A 17,756-nucleotide genomic window follows, 5' to 3' on the forward strand; every position below is an offset into this window, starting at 1 on the left:
CATCATACAGCAGAGCCTTAGCAGTCCTCCTGGATTCCTGTGAAAGTGCTTGCACAAAAGCATAGCTAACAATCTGAAGAATCATCCAGTATAAAGCTACAGGTACAGCCAAATCGACTTTTTTATTGTATTTGGAAAGCCTGATTTCCAAAATAAAGCACTTTTAGAGTAATTAGAAAACATATTTTTTTTCCAAACCTGCAGCCTAGAACTAAGTAGTGAAAGAGACATATTAGAATGAGGTAAACATACTGCATAGGCTATATATTTAAATCCAAATTTCAAGTGTTTTGGCTCAGTTGAGAACTTATTTAAAACTGAAAAGAAAAAAATGCTTACAAATATCTAAAGACAAATCCGGGCTGACCCCAACAGCAAATCAGAAAATAACTCATTTGCAAAAGGCATTTCTTACAGCTTTTTTGTTTGGTTGGTTGGTTGGTTTTTAAAGTTAGCCAGACAAAAGTACAATGTGAAAAGAGCTTTCCTGCTTTTTCCCTGGAACTATTCCTTTTAGAATACCTGATCAACCTCAGCTTATCTCCTTCAGTTAATCTGAGCCACGACTGCTACTGGATGCACAATGTCATGATGCTCCAGTGAACAGTGGCCTTCCAGCCCGTGCTGCAGCTTTTCCTGCCCATCCTGCATTCTGGAGCAATGACAAAGCTTTATGACACTGAATGTTCAGAATAGATTCGTGCTTAACAGTGTCAGAGACCTCAATTATCATTTTAGATCATTTGAAAACTAAGTTGCACTCAGCAACAGTGCCTACTGTGATTCTTGCCTCCTTATTTAAAATGTGTCCCTGCAGGTTGAGTTTAATATTCCCTTGTATCAATGTTTAGTTCCCAGAAAATCATTCCTGTCAGAGAACAGTTTCCTGAAGAGATAGCATCTTCCATCCTCACCACATTTTCAATAAACTCTGTAGAAGATAGTGCACAATTAGATAAAGTGCTCATATTCCTTTCTGATACAGGCAACAAAGTTGTGGACTGAAAAATAAATCATAATGGAAATAGAAAACCACACCAAAAATCCTACTGTGGCCATTGATACTCCATAACTCAGTTACCTCAGTAAGTGCTGCCCCAAAATATTTTCCTTCAAGTGTTAGATTTTTAAAAAAAGGAAAAAAGGGGAAAAAAAGAGAACTTAGGACATTAAAAAGAATGGTTCCTTTTTATTTAGACTCTAAGAACCATGAATTTATCATTATGTAATCCTTGAAAGCTATAGATCCCCCAAGGCTGTGATACTGCCTTGACAACCAGTAGTTTGTGTTTTACCCTTTGGATCCAGGCTTCAAGCTTGCAAAAGCTTTGGAGTTCTTAAGGGAATGTGAAATTTCATTGAGAAAAGAAATAAAATGGTAGTCCCTTTCCGACTTCTTGGACTCAAAAATAACTACAATGGTAAAGTGAGGTTCAGGGCGAGTCAAAAAGTACGTGCTTTGGACTTTGTCATCATAGAAGTGAACAACCTTCTCCAGACTGTTGAGGTCAGAGGTTCTATCAGTCATAATCATAATTACATTGGGCCAGTGCATAACGGGCCTGTCACTGGGCAGAGACACCACGGCAGGGTACTGATCCACTCCTTTGGGGGCTTCCCTGTAAGAATGGGGGTGGTGATAGCCATGTCCCTGAAAACTTTCTGATCCACGATTGTCAAAAATTAAGGAAACGTTGACGGCGTCGTACTTCCGGATGAAGCTGGAAATCTTCCCAAAGTAATCAGGATTTGTTTTAGCAGTCAAAGTTTTCATTTCAGATGCTGTTGTTTGTCGACTCAGGGCCTCGTGAAAGTAAAAGCTAAACTTGGCAAGGAGAATGTTTTTGAGCTTCATCAGCCAGAGGAAGAGATGTGGAGGTTGCACAGCTTTCTGAGACTGCCCTCCAAACAGATGTTTCTTGGTCTCTCGCTGTTTCTCAAAAATCTGGCCCCAAGTCTGTAGTTTTGTGTGAGCACTGTGCAGGTTGACCAGGGATGGAAGGAACTTCCACTCTGAGATCTGAGCCTGAGCCTTTAAGAGATGCGCAAGCACATCTACTTCCAGCTGGAAACTGCTTTCAAGAGGACTGAGGATTGGATGATGAAATCTAGAAAACATAATGTTATTTGGGACATGAGAAGTGCTGTAGACCACAGTGAAATAATCAGACAGTATTTGTCAGTTCACAGACAGAAGTTCAAACATTCAAATAGAGTAAGGGGTAAAGCAAAAAATAAATATTGTTAATTTAAAACCCAGTTATTTTAACATAATCAGGGCAAATACTTCAATGAATGTATAGCACCCTGCATTTGACAAATACACCTGTCAGACATTTCTCTATCAAAGCAAGGGAACTGTATTGGGTCAGTTCAAGAACAATTACTGTTTATCTGGATCCATGAACAAATGTAACACCATTTACCTTTAAATTAATGTAATTTATGTTCCACTTTAAAATAATCTCTTTTGGTAGTGAAATATGTTGTGATAGTTGTGAGTTGTAAGAAGGACATTGAGACTATTAAACGTGTCCAGAGAAGGGCAACAAGGCTGGTGAGAGGCCTTGAGCACAAGCCCTAGGAGAAGAGGCTGAGGGAGCTGGGGTTGTTTAGCATGGAGGAGGCTCAGGGGAGACCTTATTGCTGTCTACAACTACTTGAAGGGAGGCTGTAGCCAGGAGGGAGTTGGTCTCTTCTCCCAGGCAACCAGCACCAGAACAAGAGGACATAGTCTCAAGCTGCACCAGGGGAAGTTTAGCCTCGAGGTGAGGAGAAAGTTCTTCACAGAGAGAGTTGTTAGCCATTGGAAAGTGCTGCCCAGGGAGGTGGTGGAGTCACTGTCCCTGGAGGTGTTACAGAACCAATGAACCACATCTCAAACTTCAAACCTTGGTGTACTAGAAGCAGTGAAGGGGAAAAACATTTGATTGTATCCCCAAGAAGACAAATTTGCAACACATCATCTACCAGGTATAAGTGCCACTGCTCATCTTACAAAAGGGATTCTACTATCAGAACAAATCTCAATCAAATGGAATCTTACAGATCCCTTCTTCAGCTTTCCTCGCTTTGTTTCTGAACATCAGGAATAACAGACTGATCCAGCCTAAGTCCCTTCCCCTGATACTCATGGCCTGTAAATTTGTAACATTGTTGATAAAGAATACTTAACTTCATAAAGAATTATTCTTCAGCAAAACCAGGAGTGGCCTTTTTTAGTATGTATGTTCTCTAATAGACATTTAGGCCTTTTTAAGAAGTCTCCAACAAAGAACAACCAATACTTCAAAGACAAGACTTGGTGACTCAACTAAAGATAGATTTATCCTGCTATTTCAGAAAAACATCCTGGATCTTGGTTTTGCTTTATAACAAAAAAAGTTTACTGTATTCTTCCAATTTTTAACACTCCATCTTCAAAGTGAAAGCAACTCCATTATTCCTCCTCAGGTTCCAGGACACAGTATATAGAATCCATTTTGGAAATACTTGGTTCAAAATCAAAACACTTAAGTTTGTTGCAGACCAGAAGACAGTATGAGAACGTTAGGCTTTTCATCCCCTCTCCCTTCACTACTTTTCCTTTGATTTTTCCATAAAGCTCTTGCCAAAACATCAATTCTTAAGCTTGTAAAAGCTGTCTTGACAATTTTATCACTATTAAGCATTTCTTTTTCTGCCAGCCACAATACACATCTTGAAAGGATTTGCTACGAAGATGCAAATCCAAGTTTATTTGAAGGAAATGAAATTATGACTATCATAAACCAGCTGATGCACCACATTCTGCAAACAGGCTAGGTTGGGTGACCAGACACTTTCTGCACACAGTGTGTATCAGCAGTCACCACATCAACCTGTTATAGAAGAGACACAGCAATTTCTGGCTACTTTGGTGGGCTGAGAAGTCCAGAATATATTTACATCCTTTCCTTGAACAAACAAGAGTCAATTAAAAACAATATTCTGCTAACAGTCAGCATTCTGTTTTTCCAATGGTTTTGATATTCAGCAAAAAAGAAAATTCTGTTGCAGTGTATTAGAAGGGAGGGGAAAGCATTATAGAATATTAACTGTTCCAGGTAGTTCCATCAAGTGTGCACTTAGCACAGTGGTATCAACACACTTGTGGTCCGACTAAGAAGGTTATTCTTCATTCTTAAAAGCAATTAAAATATTGACACTAATGCAGTACTACCAAGTCTCCTAGCTCAGCATTATGATATACAGCTTCCCAATTCTACTTTGCTTCATCAGTCACAGCTACTTGCACATTTCACTCTACAGCAGGATTTGCTAAACTGTTTTAATCCAAAAATACACACCTCAGCCATAGCTGAGAAACTTGATATGGTGGCAGAATAAACTAACAGGATACGTGATCACTGTGTTTTATGTATGTATATTAGGGGGTTGGTCTCCTCTCCCAGGCAACCAGCACCAGAACAAGAGGACATAGTCTCAAGCTGCACCAGGGGAAGTTTAGGCTGGAGGTGAGGAGAAAGTTCTTCACAGAGAGAGTTGTTAGCCATTGGAATGGGCTGCCCAGGGAGGTGGTGGAGTCACCATCCCTGGAGGTGTTCAAGAGGGAAATGGACATGGTACTTGGTGCCATGGTTTAGTAGTCATGAGATCTTGGGTGACAGGTTGGACTTGATGATCTTTGAGGTCTCTTCCAACCTTATTGATTCTATGATTCTATTTGCTGTAATTAAGTTTCATAACACAAAAGTATCTGACTGAGCTCACTATCACGTAGAACAGGCAGGTTTTAAAGATACTTCAATAAGCCAGTGTTAAGAACTTAAAAACACACTGGAAAATTGATTTTCCTTCCCTGAGTCATACTCCAAAGCAGAAGGATGCTAGAGTTTTATTTTGCAGACTGAAGAAGCCTCATTTTTCTAGAACTGTTCATTTCCTTTCACAGCTCACACATGTGTGCATATATTTACAAAATGCTGACTAGATGAAAAACATTTAACACTCAAAAATAATAATCAAAACAGGTTTAGCAGTTACTGATTCATTTTCCACTGAGCTTTTAAAGGATCCTGCTTCTGATGATGTTTTAATTATGGCAGTTAAGATCCTCCACAAACCAACAGTTAAATTCAGGAAACATTACTTTATCTCTATCCTTACAAAAACAGCAAGGAAAATGTCTACCATTGTCTGTGTACAAGCCAGCAATAAGCAGTAACAAAATAGCTTTAAACTGCTCATGAGCTAATGAGCTTTCAGATATAGACAATATGACTTGATTGTTGACAGTCAATTAATTTTGTCATTCTTTTACCAGCAAGCAATTACTTGTTCTGCATTATCTGAACAGCTACTTTTAGATGTAAAGGAAAAAAACAAAGCCAGAACCTACCTACAGAACAGATGCCCTGTCTGGCCCTAGCACAGTTGGCTAAAATAATGGCACACATTCTTGACAAGTGAGGACAGAGACTGGGTAAGGAAAAGTTTATTTGACCATTCATCTGACAAGGTCAAAATACTGTAAACCACCTGCTCAGCCGCTTGGATCCCCACAAGTCCATGGGACCAGATGGGATCCATCCTAGGGTGCTGAGAGAGCTGGCAGATGAGCTGGCCAAGCTGCTCTCCCTCATTTTTCAGCAGTCCTGGCTCACTGGAGAGGTCCCAGAAGACTGGAAGCTGGCCAGTGTAATGCCCACTGACAAGAAGGGCCGGAAGGAGGAACTGGGGAATTCCAGACCTGTCAGCCTGATCTCAGTGCCAAGCAAGATTATGGAACAGGTCATCTTAAGTGCAATCATACAGCACTTAAAGGATGGCCAAGGGATCAGGCCCAGCCAGCATGGATTTAGGAAGGGCAGGTCCTGCCTCACCAACCTGATCTCCTTCTATGATCAGGTGACCCGACTGGTGGATGTGGGGAAGACTGTTGATGTAATCTACCTGGACTTCAGCAAGGCCTTTGACACTGTCCCCCACAGCAAACTCCTGGACAGGCTGTCAGCCCATGGCTTGGACAGCAGCACTCTCTGCTGGGTTAGGAACTGGCTGGAGGCCTGAACCCAGAGAGTGGTGGTGAATGGTACCACATCCAGCTGGCAGCCAGTCACTAGTGGTGTCCCCCAGGGATCAGTGCTGGGACCCATCCTGTTCAATATCTTTATTGATGATCTGGAAGAGGGGATTGAGCCCATCATCAGTAAATTTGCTGGGGGCAGGTGTTAATCTGTTAGAGGGTAGGAAGGCTCTGCAGAGGGACCTTGACAGGCTGGACAGACAGGGAGAATCCAAGGGCACGAGATTTAACGCATCCAAGTGCCGGGTTCTACACATTGGCCACAACGACCCCATGCAGCGCTACAGGCTGGGGTCAGTGTGGCTGGAGAGCAGCAGGCAGAAAGGGAACTGGGGATACTGGTTGACAGTAGGCTGACCATGAACCAGCAGTATGCCCAGGTGGCCAAGAAGGCAAATGGCATCCTAGCCTGTATCAGGAATAGTGTGGCCAGCAGGAGCAGGGAAGTCATTGTGCCCCTGTAATCAGCACTGATTAGGCCACACCTTGAGGACTGTGTCCAGTTCTGGGCCACTCAGTTTAGGAAAGATGCTGACTTGCTGGAACGTGTCCAGAGAAGGGCAACAAAGCTGGGGAGGGATTTGGAGCACTGCCCTATGAGGAGAGACTGAGGGTGCTGGGGTTACTTAGCCTGGAGAAGAGGAGGCTCAGGGGAGACCTCCTTGCTGTCTACAACTACCTGAAGGGAGGCTGTAGCCAGGTGGGGGTTGATCTCTTCTTCCAGGCAACCAGCACCAGAACAAGAGGACACAGTCTCAAGCTGTGCTAGGGGAGGTTGAGGCTGGATGTTAGGAAGAAGTTCTTCATAGAAAGAGTGATTGGCCATTGGAATGTGCTGCCCAGGGAGGTGGTAGAGTTACCATCACTGGAAGTGTTTAAGAAGAGACTGGATGGGGCACTTAGTGCCATGGCTTAGTTGATTAGATAGTGTTAGGTGAGAGGTTGGACTCAATGATCTTGAAGGTCTTTTCCAACCTGATTAATTCTATTCTATTCCATTCCATTCTATTCTAAATACCTTCCAGCCACCACACATCAAGATAACAACCCCCAGAAACTGATCTGAGATATGAAGAAACTAAGGGAAAGACTACAGGAAGAGATCATTATCCTTGGGTTTTTTTCAGAAATATTCTGTACATGATTTGAAGAGGATCACACAGCAGCTGTTCAATTAATTCTAACAGCATCTTGAAATGCCTCCATCTCAGAGATTGCTCATTAACCCACAGCAAGATTATCAGTAATTTTACCAGGGAAACACTGCTTATTTTTAAAAACAGATTACAACAATGTCCTAGAAGTACAGATGTGCTACTGAAATTTATTTAAGCAGTGTAGTAAAACATTTCACATATTCAAAATCTTCAGCCACTCTGTCAAAGCATCAGTTTTGTACTTTTGATTTTTAATGGTGCTGTTGACTCAGCAAATGCTCAGAACAGATGGCAATGGTGAGTATACCACAGCAGACAACTTCAAAAAAATTCCACAACCAAACAAATTTTAAAATTACCTCACTTTACTTTTTAACATTTAATCACACCAAGCAAAACAAAAAAGGCAGCTTTCATTTTTCATAGACTAACAGCTCTGATACTGAGAGGCTTCACAAGGCAAAAACTACAAAACTATCACTAGTAAGAACTTACAGACTGGTTCTGATTTTCAAATAGCAAAATCAGGCAGTGATTTGCCTAAGTTATTCCTAATGGGGAAAAAAAATATCAGAAAGAAAGGAGGAGTCAGTTGCAGTGCTCAGACTGGATGTGAGGAGGAAGTTCTTCCCCATGAGAGTGGTGAAGCCCTGGAATGGGTTGTCCAGGGAGATGGTTGGGGCCCTGTCCCTGGAGGCGTTTAAGACCAGGCTGGATGAGGCTCTGACCAGCCTGATCTAGTGTGGGGTGTCCCTGGCCATGGCAGTGGGGTTGGAACTAGATGATCCTTGTGGTCCCTTCCCACCCTGACTGATAATATGATACAGAACGTCAGAAAGCAGCACTGAATTATTCTTCTTTCTCCTAGGTGTACACTTTAAAACCTGTAACTTCAAAAATGTATGACCTCAAAATATTCTGCCCAAGTGTCTTCTTAGACACTATTTTTCTAACAAAGTTGGTTTTTTTTTTTTTTTTTTTTTAAATCAACTGCATTTGAAAGTTACCTTCCTACAATGGCTACCTTGTTTTGCTTTAAGAGCTGGAGTCTGTTGAGTCTGCCATCACTGTCAAGGCTCACATGTGTTAGACCTGAAATACCCACCCTAGAGTAATTTAGAAACAACCAAAGATTCTTGTAACAGGAACTATTAGATCTTAACTTCAAGAAACCATAATGGAAGAGACCAAAGACTCAGAAGTGCTCTTTCTACTGGCTGCAATATCTCCTAAGTGACAACAGAGCACTGTAAAACCCTACTAGGCAGCCCAAATGGTGTGGTGTAGCTTTTAGAATTGAGCAGACATACATTCTAGTCTAAATGTAAAACTGTCACACGAATGTGTTTCATTTACATGCCCATTTTGCTGAAGTCCATATTGAGTTGTCTTGTTTCCCCTCCACTCCTTGTGAAAAGGTGCAAGAAGTCTTAGACATTTTATGAAGAAAATTACTCTTCCCCTGCTAAATATGAAAATGCTCAGTATTTACTATAGAACAGGAAATATGGCTCCTAGAACAAGAGCAGAAACATTCTCCCTTCTTATTTTTCTTTTTCGGCAGTCCTATTTTGAGACTTCACTCATCTGATGCTGCTATTCAACATTCACTTCATGCATGAGTTCATGGAAGGGGCTGTGCTGCTGCTGACAGCAAAGCAGGCTTGCGTTGAACCTTAACATCCTTTATTACAGATCACACATCTAAGGACCTACTGTGAGCAAACAAGCACTGACCTTGAGCTGTATTTCTTTAAGATGGATTCCAAAATGTTTACCAGTTCCTCAGAGTTAATGAACTTTTGGGTGCTGAGCGTGTACATTTTTTCATAGAAGTCAGCAATTTCCATACGAGCCTGAACAAAAAAACAGAGCTGTTCAGACAGGTGAGAAAGCAGCTCTTCCAAGTGAGGAGCTGTTCCTCCTAGTGCATTGCGACCCGTCGCCACCACCTTCTTCAGCTCATTATGCAGAGATGTGTAGATGGTTCGGATGGAGTCCTTTCGGCTGAAGAATGACTGACCACCTGTTCAGATAAATATGGAGGTATTACCAAAATCCAGGGACAGTAAAGATAGACAGCAATACTGCAGGGGGTGGGGGGAAGCATATAACCATGTTACTTTTCCCCTAGGTGTTCCTATGTTGACTGATCACAGGGTTGGGTTTTTTTTTTAAATCAAGAAACAAATTTCAGTGCATTACTTTGCAAAGAAATGACTTACACATAGTGCCTACTCAGAAGCACTTTATGTAATTTCATGCAAGTTATGATTGTCCCAATTCATACTTCAGCAGCCAATGGCTACTGGAAAACCTCAGCTCCCTCACATCTGCCTCTTTTCAGAAAACAAGGGTTCAGTTAAATTTGCTATGATATATGATCTGGAAATACTGTTAACTGTGGAAGTCAGAAGAATCAAGTCATAGTGAACTTTTAATAGTCTCCACTCCTATTAGTAACTCGAGATCTCTTCAAGACAATTTGCTTAACAATACCTCTTCAATCATGAAGCACTCAGATTTGCAAAGCAACCTATAAATGGGAACCACGTGATAATTGTGTGTACAAACGGAACGTTTCCAGTCACTACACAATATAAACCAGAATCCAAAGGCAAAATGACCACAGTTTATTTCTGTGAGACCACAGGGCAAGTTAATTCATAACTAGAACTGAGAGGGGGAAAAAAATAGTCTGTGCCTCCCTCTACCTGCTTAACACTATGCAGAACTTAAGAAAACCCTATAGGGTCAAAGTAAAAGACAGTTAACTCTGACACTACCAAACGACTGTGCAAAGGTACTAACCTTATTTCATAATTTCTATATACAGACAGCCTTATGTGCCATCCTGGCTTTCAACAGCTGCTGCAGAGCAAGGATCACAGGGACTGAATCTGCAGAACTTTTAAAGAGATTCCAAATTTAGGTTTCACTTTGAAACTACTTATGAATTTCATAATAGTGGACAGTCCTTTTCTCATCCATTTGACGTGTATAATGTTCAAAGGTGACCTTAGCAATTTGAGGTAGCAAGCCAGGGAATTGGTCATCACAGTAGAATTGCTACCTTCCTAAGCCAAGAATCGCCCTCAGGTCATGGGCAGGATGCATGACTTATTGGTGTTGTTCATGAAGTAAACAAATAAAACTTTGCCAATTCTGTTGTCAATTTTATCCATTCAACAAGCACCAAATTCACTTTTTAAAGTCAGTCTTATAGATAGTTTTATTTGTAAAAATATTATGACAAAAATAGTTCCAAGCCACCACTTCAACACCAAAGCAGAATTTTCTTGATGCTTTACAACATTACACATCAGACTCACATCCCGTGATCCATTTCCCATACCAGTCTGCAGTTCAAAGAGAAAATAAGCAGCTTTGCTCAGAGGGCAATAGGATGACACCTCATCCAGTGCCAGTTTGGGATTTTTCCGTTCACATGTTGAGAGAGCAAGGAGCTGCCAAGATTGTGGCCAAAGCTTCCTGACATCCTGCAGCCTACATGAGTAACAATTTTTAGGAGGCACATGTACTTATGCATATGTGGCTCTAATATCGGGCCCTAGAAAATCTAACATCGTGCTCCATCGGACACGTGGAAAAGTATTAACCCTTTGGTCACTCTGCTGATATCTCCTTTGCCAGAAGCTCAGCTAGAGCTTCTTGAAAACAGCAAATAGGTGGCCCGCCAGCGAATAAAGACACGTACAGCCCTGTGCCACCTGAGCGGCACCTGCACTCTCATCTATTCTTCAGGAGCAGCCCAAATAGCATAGCCAATTTCTCACTGGGCTCAGGGACGCTTGCTGACCTAGCACTTTTGTTTCAGGGGTACGGACACGCACCTCGCCGAGGACAGCGTCCTCAGGCGCTGCGGAGCTACCGGTTGAGGGATTACCGCACAGGGCTACGGCAGCCGCACGTTGCCTACCGCGCTGCTAAATCCGGGACAGGCCGTGAACAGCGCTCGCGCACTGCACCCCCCCAGAAGCTACCTCACCCGTAAGCGAGGCGCGGCCCGGAGGGAAGCAGGGGATAGGGGGCCCGAGGGACGCGGGGAACGGAACGGGATCCCTCCCCCAGGGCGCGAGAGGAGGCGGCCGGGTGGCCCGGCGATACCTAGCTTCTGGCCCAGGAAGGTCATGCTGTGGTAGGCCTTCTCGGCGGCGGCCAGGTGGGCCAGCCCGGCCAGCAGGGCCAGCCAGCTGGCCCCAGCGCTCTTATTGGCCTCCCGCTCCTTCTCCACATTGTCCTTGGCCTTGTCGTAGGAGAAGATGCCCAGGTGAGAGAAAAAGGTCTCCAGCACAGCCTGCTCCACCGGCACCGGCGCGCCCAGCGGGATCGACTCCCCCATCCCACCCGGCGGTGCCGCCTCCGCCCCCTCCACAGCGGCCACGACTTCCGCGTCCGGCGCCACGGCCGCGAGAGAGCAAGCTCGCCCTGCCCCTCTCCACGCGCCGGCCCTTGTCACGTGACAGACGCACACCCACCCACCCACGCGGCTGTCGGGGTCACGTGACAGGCGCGCTCTGGCCCTGTGCGTTTCAACGGCTGAGCGGCTGTGGCGCGCGGCGCCGGTGGGACTGAGCAGGGAGCAACGCCGTAAGCTGTGGGGGCTTCCAGCGGCACCGTCCCGCGGGGAATCTGGAAACCCGGGCCCTAGACAGCTCCCTCGCGCAGGCTGTTGCTCAGGTTGGCCACGCCGGTACAGATTCCTGCAATGAGCTCTCCTCGACCCTGCCACAGTGCTTGTTGAGAATCTTAAATCTGAAGCCCATTTCCGCGCTACATTTTTCTTTCAATTGAAAGGCTCCCAAGTAAAAAGGTCCGAGTTGACCTTATCCCACCCATTGGCAGGACTCCTACAGGGCCCTCCAGCTTGTCCAAAACATCTTTATAGCCTCCCCTTTGTGACTGGGAGATCATGGATTGCTCAAATCCCCCGTTTTCCACTGTTTTGGACCGATGAGCTCCCTGAACTGAGTCCCCATGGAGGCGGTGAAGAGGGCAAAGGTAAGTCACAGGACCAAAAAGTAGTGGAAGTGGGACAGCTGTGACAGGACTAACTGGTCCAGCTCTTGCCAGACCAGCCACCTGTCCTACAGAGCAATGCTCACTTGAAATCAACAGGTAGTTCCTCCCTGGGCTGAATTCTAGCTCTCCCACTAGTCCAAACAAAAATTCCTGGTTTCCTCTTTGGACTGCATTTACCTGCTCCCTACTTGCACCTGCATGTTTTTAAGCTGACATTAGATAAAACTCAGCATCAGTTCTCTTAACTCTGGGCAAGACCTGCACACTAATTACACAGGCTATCTCTTGTCCAGGAAACACTCAAAACACTGCAATTTAAAATAAGCACCACACGCAAAAGATGGTTCAAAGTGTGAGGCAGCCTTTTTAATTAACCTTCAATGGATGTCATGTGCAACAGAAGGGTTTTTTTTTTTTTGCAGTGGCATCATACTGGAAATAGGGTAGCCTAAGGATTAGGTTTGGGTGTAAAAACTGAATTTCCTCAGAACGGGGCACTATCAGAGACAATGCCAAGCCCTTAATTACTTCTAATTTCTGCGTGTTGGCATCTCTGTACGCATGCACGAGTTGATTCAGAATTGTGGGGAACATCCTTGGAAACATTCAGAACAGAAGTTTTGATTTTAAATGCCTAAAATTTGCAAGTGGCTTCACTGAACTTATACAATTTTTACTTTTATGGCTGATCAGTTTGAGTTGTGCATACAGAGAAAGCTACCTTCTTCCTGAATTCAACTATTTAGCATGCCTAAGGTCTCCCTTAAGCATAAAGACTTTATAGCTGCTTGATAAAAGACTTATCTTGATCTGGAAAGCTGGTTATTACACTTTACTGATGGGATGTTTTGGTAATATAAGCTAGCAGCTGAACATTCACCTGCTTCAAGGCACTCATACCTGTAAATTTTAAGCTGCCAAGAGTTTAGAGAAAATAAAAGAGTAGGAAAGAATACTCCTGGGTATTCAGGATGCTGTTTCCAAAAGACAACTGAGAGTTGAAGGTTCAGATAAGACCTTTAATACAACACAGAGTTGACAGCATGTTTTCATATTTAAAAGAAGGTATTTGGTCTCTTGGTGGTGAAACGTGGTTTGTGCTGGCGACGCAGAACTCTGTGTGGCAGAGGGAACTTGATTTTAGAGTCCTGCAAGAAAAGCATTTCAATGTTTGAGATCCCAGATGAACAACAGAAAATAGTTTGCAATAAACAGATGAGCTACATTCACGTGCAAGTTGTAGCGAATTAATGCATCCAGATTAGGCATACTTCGTAGAAAGCAAGAGATGCCTTAGTTCTGCAATACTTTTTGCAAGAAATGCCTGGTTAAAGGCAAGTTTTTTGCAACATATTTCTATTAGTTTCACTTTCAGCTTCTAGCCTTAAAAGCCTTGAACATAATGTAACTTAACTGTAAGCCTATGGTTCCCTGTTTTTTTCTGCAAACCAAACCTGTACCAGACAAATCCCCACTTCCAGTCCAGGTCAGATTGGCACTCACCAGCCACTGCAACATTACTTCACTTACATGAAACTGCTTGACTGCTGGTCTACGGCACTTGCTCGCAGCTATTTCCTCAACTTTCATGATCTGAATGGAGTGAGCACGGGCACGATGACGGGCTCCCATATCACGATCTGTAACAAGAGAACTCCTTAAAAAGGAAACTTAAAAGACAGTTCAAATATCTTACTACCATATTTTCAGGAAACATTTTAGTACCATCTACAACTTAAAATTTCTGAGCACCCCTACTTAAACCATACTGGTTTTAGTATCTGAAGGGATGGCAGAAATATCATAGAACCAACATGAAGGAAACTCCTCCTGTAGCTCATCATCAAATTCTTCCAACAAAGTGCCATCTTATTCTTCTTGCCTAATTTCAAGAAGATGCATATCTACCGAAGTAATCTATGTGGGACTATGTTTTTTTTTTTTGCATAATAAACCTGTGATTCAGAATCAACACTGAAATAGATATTGAAAAGACCTTCCAAAAAAATTCCCTTCAAAGGGAAGATGCAAGTAAAGGCAAGATCTGAAGTTATCTTTACTTAAAGTTGACAAATGACAGAAATGTGAACTGATATTTAGCTCACATAATTAGGCTTTCTGAATAGGAAGAAGCCATCTGTACATAGGCTACCTGAAAATTCCACCCTGAAGCTGTGAAAAATCACTGCCTTCAAATCACAATGTTCAGTTCCACAGATGCCTGCTGAAATACTCCTGTGCACAAAATGTCTCCCATTAAGACCTAATGTACCTATTAAAAACTTACCTTTCAGAAGTGTTCTTGGAAATACAGTTATCAAAGTCATTATATCATAACAAATTAAGTACTTCAGTATATTAATAGGAATTGCTGTAAATTAATGTAGAACCTTAAATTTCACTTTCAACAGCACCTCAGCTTTTGAAAGGCGACAAGATACATTTAATATTTGCACACACGACAAGAATATAGTTATTGAGAACAATATTCCTTGGGTTTTTGTGTGCATTCTGTAATGTCTGTAACAATCTGGGATTCAATTATCAACAGCATCAGCTATGTGAATGGCCTATCCCTCAAGCACTTTGTGCAGTAGACCACCTTTAATTCTCCCCAAACTGTGATTTTGAAATGTGGAGCAACAGTTTCTTGGGGCTTTGGGGGACTTTTAAACTCAATTTGCCAAAAGAGAGACACTAGTACTTTCCACATAATATCTGAAATATTCTCTCCATTACTTTAAAACAATGAAGTGCAAGAAAGGTCATAAAACTCTCAGTCTGTATAGCAAAACTCCATATGAGAATTGCAGAAAGTCACACCAATATGAAGTGGGAATATTTTCAGATGGAGAAACTGTTTAGAGAATGGTTAACGAGTAAGATACCACATACATCATCCATAAGCAATGAGGTGGGTGTTGGTTTCTTCTCTCAAGTTACTAGCAGTAAGACCAGAAGAAAAGGCCTGAAGTGGCAGCAGGGGAGTTTTAGTCTGGACAATTAGAATTTCTTTACTTAAAGAGTGGTCAGGCATTGGAACAAGCTGCACACACAGGTGGTGGAGTCACTGTCCCTAGAGGTGTTAAAAAATGTGTAGACAAGACACTTTAGGACATGGTTTATTGGTCACGGTAGTGTTGGGTTGACAGCTGGACTTTAAGCTTAGAAATCTATTCTAATCTATGATTTTTATGGACTTCTCTCTCCATATCTCCAGTGTTTCCATTATTTTATCATGGATCATGTCACCATGCCTCATGGATCATGTCACCATGCCTCATGGACAGTTGAAGATTTAATCTTGTGCATATATACTCATCCTACCACTTCATATCTGTTAGTTACATGTACTTACAGCACTGAGTGACAGCACCAGCCGTGGTCAAATCCCTGTACTCCCTGTACATGTTGTGAGTTCCACTACGAGAGTCATAGCGCAACCAAATACCAAAATTTTTTACCCGCAGAGGGGACTTCTCAAACACCTGGAATTACACAAGAGCACAAAAGTTGTTAAGAGACAGTACATCATCAGCATTGCTTTAAAGCTATCATGAAACCACTATGGTACGTTTTGTTGTATAAACCAACTATTTTCTCTCTTTTGCCACACCACTATAGCTATTTTTAATTCCTGGTAATTCAGAGTGACAAGTTTTAGTAATTTAGCATGGAAATAAAAATATACCCGAGATTTCAGCTCTAAAGAAGATCTTTCAAGCATCAAGGTAGAGGAGTGTAAGCATACAAATACCTACTTTCCAATAATTGCAAATGTGCAAATGATTCTTAAAAGGTATATTCCACAACAAAGCAAGCAGACAGCAAGTGCTGATTAGTGGCATAGTTCATCTCTCAAAGTGCTGGGAAATAAGATTCTTTTTCTTTACTAGAAATATACTGCTGTTTTGAAAATATGTATGTCACGCAGCTTCACAGGAACTAAAGGATGAATAACTTTAAACTTTACCCTCAACAGCACTTCACATAAATTCCTTCCACATGTATGAACTGCATTCCTCTACAGATCTCCCCAATTTTTAGGATTTTAATCCCACACCTGGCCGCAGTACACAATTTCTCCAGAAGATTTCTTCATCTTCTTTAGCTGAGAAACGAAGTACCAGAACCGGGACTTGGCAACAACATGGTTCGGCGCGAAGATCCGCATGCGGTAGAGAGGAGGGGTCCTGCATTTCGGCGTGGGCAGGCATCGCCCGACCACCTTGTATTCCCGCAGCTGGAAAGAAATAAAAGAGAGGCCGCCGGCAGCGTGAGCCCCTCCACGCCGCCGCCGTGGACCCACCCCTGGGCTAGACTGACGCATCCCCGCCACGGGCCGACTCCGCGGAAGACATTACGGCTCCACGTGCGATCACTGCGGCAAGAACAGGCTAATCCAGGGAAAAGGGAACAGAGGCCATCGGCCCAGGCAGATCGTCTCGCAGGCCCAGCTGTGCCGGCCGCCAGTCACGGCTTCCCGCACAGAGGGCCGCGGCCTCCTTAAGCGTCTGGCAGGAGCGGCGCCGCCGCCATATTTGCCACTCGCTTCCCTTAAGGGCCGGGCAGGGCCAGCTGGGCGCGCAGGGACCATCCTGAAGCTCCACAAACCCGCACTGCCGCCCTCCTAACGGCCTCCTTAAGCTCAGTCTTAGTCCTGGTCCCGGCCGTGCCCCCCGCCCCCCGGCTTTCACTCACGGTGCCCGACGCCTTCATGGCGCTGCCTTCTCTGCGGCCCGCAGGAAAGGAAAGGAAAGGCCGCGTGCGCCGCCGCCTCCCGTCAGCCGCCCGCCGGAAGCCCTCCCCCCAGCCATCCTCTCCGCCTATTGGGTAGGAGGAGAGCGCGATTGGAGGAAGCAGCCATCAATTTCCACACGCGGCGGCCGACGTTGGGTTCTGGGCTGGCTGGGGCAGCGTGGTCTGGTCTGGGTCTGGCCTGGGTCTGGCCTGTAGTAGGAGCAGCGAGACGTTAGAGCAGGGGGCTTCTCTCCTCGTCATTGTAGCCGCGGATTCGTGTCGTCCCGGGAGCGGTACAGAGAGGTCCGTCTCCCACGGGCAATCCTCGCGTTGCCGCGGAGGACGTGGCAGGGAGGCCCCAGGTGGAGTCGGCTAGCACCACGCTTCCTATTGGGGCGGTAGCTGGACTGCCAGGGGAACCTTTGTCACCCGCGGTGTCATGGGAGACCGAAATTATTTGCTACCGCGAGGTTGCTCCAATGGATCCCACGCTCAGTTGGATAGGGTCCTCTTTTTTACGGCTGGTCCGAGTACTTGAGCTCCCATGAGCAGGGAGCAGCTCTGCGACACGGATGAGTGATGGTCTCGGAAGCTCGGAAGGCTTTTGGAAGCGGCACTGCCATCACCATGAGATGTGAAGGGTTTCGCCTTGAAAGACATTGCGTTGTTAACACCACTGTAATGATTTTGTAAATCACTGTATCGCCGCAGTTATTTGCATGTAGTCTTTTGAGTGTGGTGGTGTGGTT

General features: G+C 44.1%; 2 protein-coding genes and 1 non-coding gene across 3 annotated transcripts; all 3 read right to left on the reverse strand.

The window, feature by feature from the left end:
- Nucleotides 1-1,135: 1,135 nt before the first annotated feature.
- On the reverse strand, nt 1,136-11,676 carry KICS2 (KICSTOR subunit 2). Its single transcript, XM_009906034.2, has 3 exons — nt 11,353-11,676; nt 8,962-9,250; nt 1,136-2,108 (listed from the first exon to the last, which is right to left on the reverse strand). The coding sequence occupies exons 1-3, from the start codon at nt 11,585-11,587 to the stop codon at nt 1,292-1,294; spliced, it is 1,341 nt and encodes a 446-aa protein (XP_009904336.1). The 5' UTR covers nt 11,588-11,676; the 3' UTR covers nt 1,136-1,291.
- A 1,589-nt stretch (nt 11,677-13,265) lies between these two features.
- Nucleotides 13,266-17,082, reverse strand: RPL18A (ribosomal protein L18a). Its single transcript, XM_009906036.2, has 5 exons — nt 16,969-17,082; nt 16,331-16,510; nt 15,626-15,755; nt 13,798-13,907; nt 13,266-13,415 (listed from the first exon to the last, which is right to left on the reverse strand). The coding sequence occupies exons 1-5, from the start codon at nt 16,984-16,986 to the stop codon at nt 13,323-13,325; spliced, it is 531 nt and encodes a 176-aa protein (XP_009904338.1). The 5' UTR covers nt 16,987-17,082; the 3' UTR covers nt 13,266-13,322.
- On the reverse strand, nt 14,647-14,778 carry LOC128899547 (small nucleolar RNA SNORA68). The gene has a single exon (XR_008463139.1). It is a non-coding gene; the product is annotated as a small nucleolar RNA SNORA68 (small nucleolar RNA).
- Nucleotides 17,083-17,756: the final 674 nt, after the last annotated feature.

This window comes from Dryobates pubescens, chromosome Z, assembly GCF_014839835.1.
Source record: "Dryobates pubescens isolate bDryPub1 chromosome Z, bDryPub1.pri, whole genome shotgun sequence".
In the NCBI taxonomy this organism is placed as follows: Eukaryota; Metazoa; Chordata; class Aves; order Piciformes; family Picidae; genus Dryobates; species Dryobates pubescens.

Bases quoted from the DNA above. Each gene is read 5' to 3' on its own strand.
- KICS2 (XM_009906034.2), bottom strand. From the start codon at position 11,587: ATGGGGGAGTCGATCCCGCTGGGCGCGCCGGTGCCGGTGGAGCAGGCT. The intron at 9,251-11,352 runs GTATCGCCGGGC...TTATCTGAACAG, and splicing joins CTTCCTGGGCCAGAAGCTAG to GTGGTCAGTCATTCTTCAGC. The intron at 2,109-8,961 runs GTCAGTGCTTGT...TATGTTTTCTAG, and splicing joins TTAAAGAAATACAGCTCAAG to ATTTCATCATCCAATCCTCA.
- RPL18A (XM_009906036.2), bottom strand. The intron at 13,908-15,625 runs GTAAGTACATGT...CTCTTGTTACAG, and splicing joins TGGTGCTGTCACTCAGTGCT to ATCGTGATATGGGAGCCCGT. The intron at 13,416-13,797 runs GTAAGTGAAGTA...CTTTTCTTGCAG, and splicing joins CAGCAGTCAAGCAGTTTCAT to GACTCTAAAATCAAGTTCCC.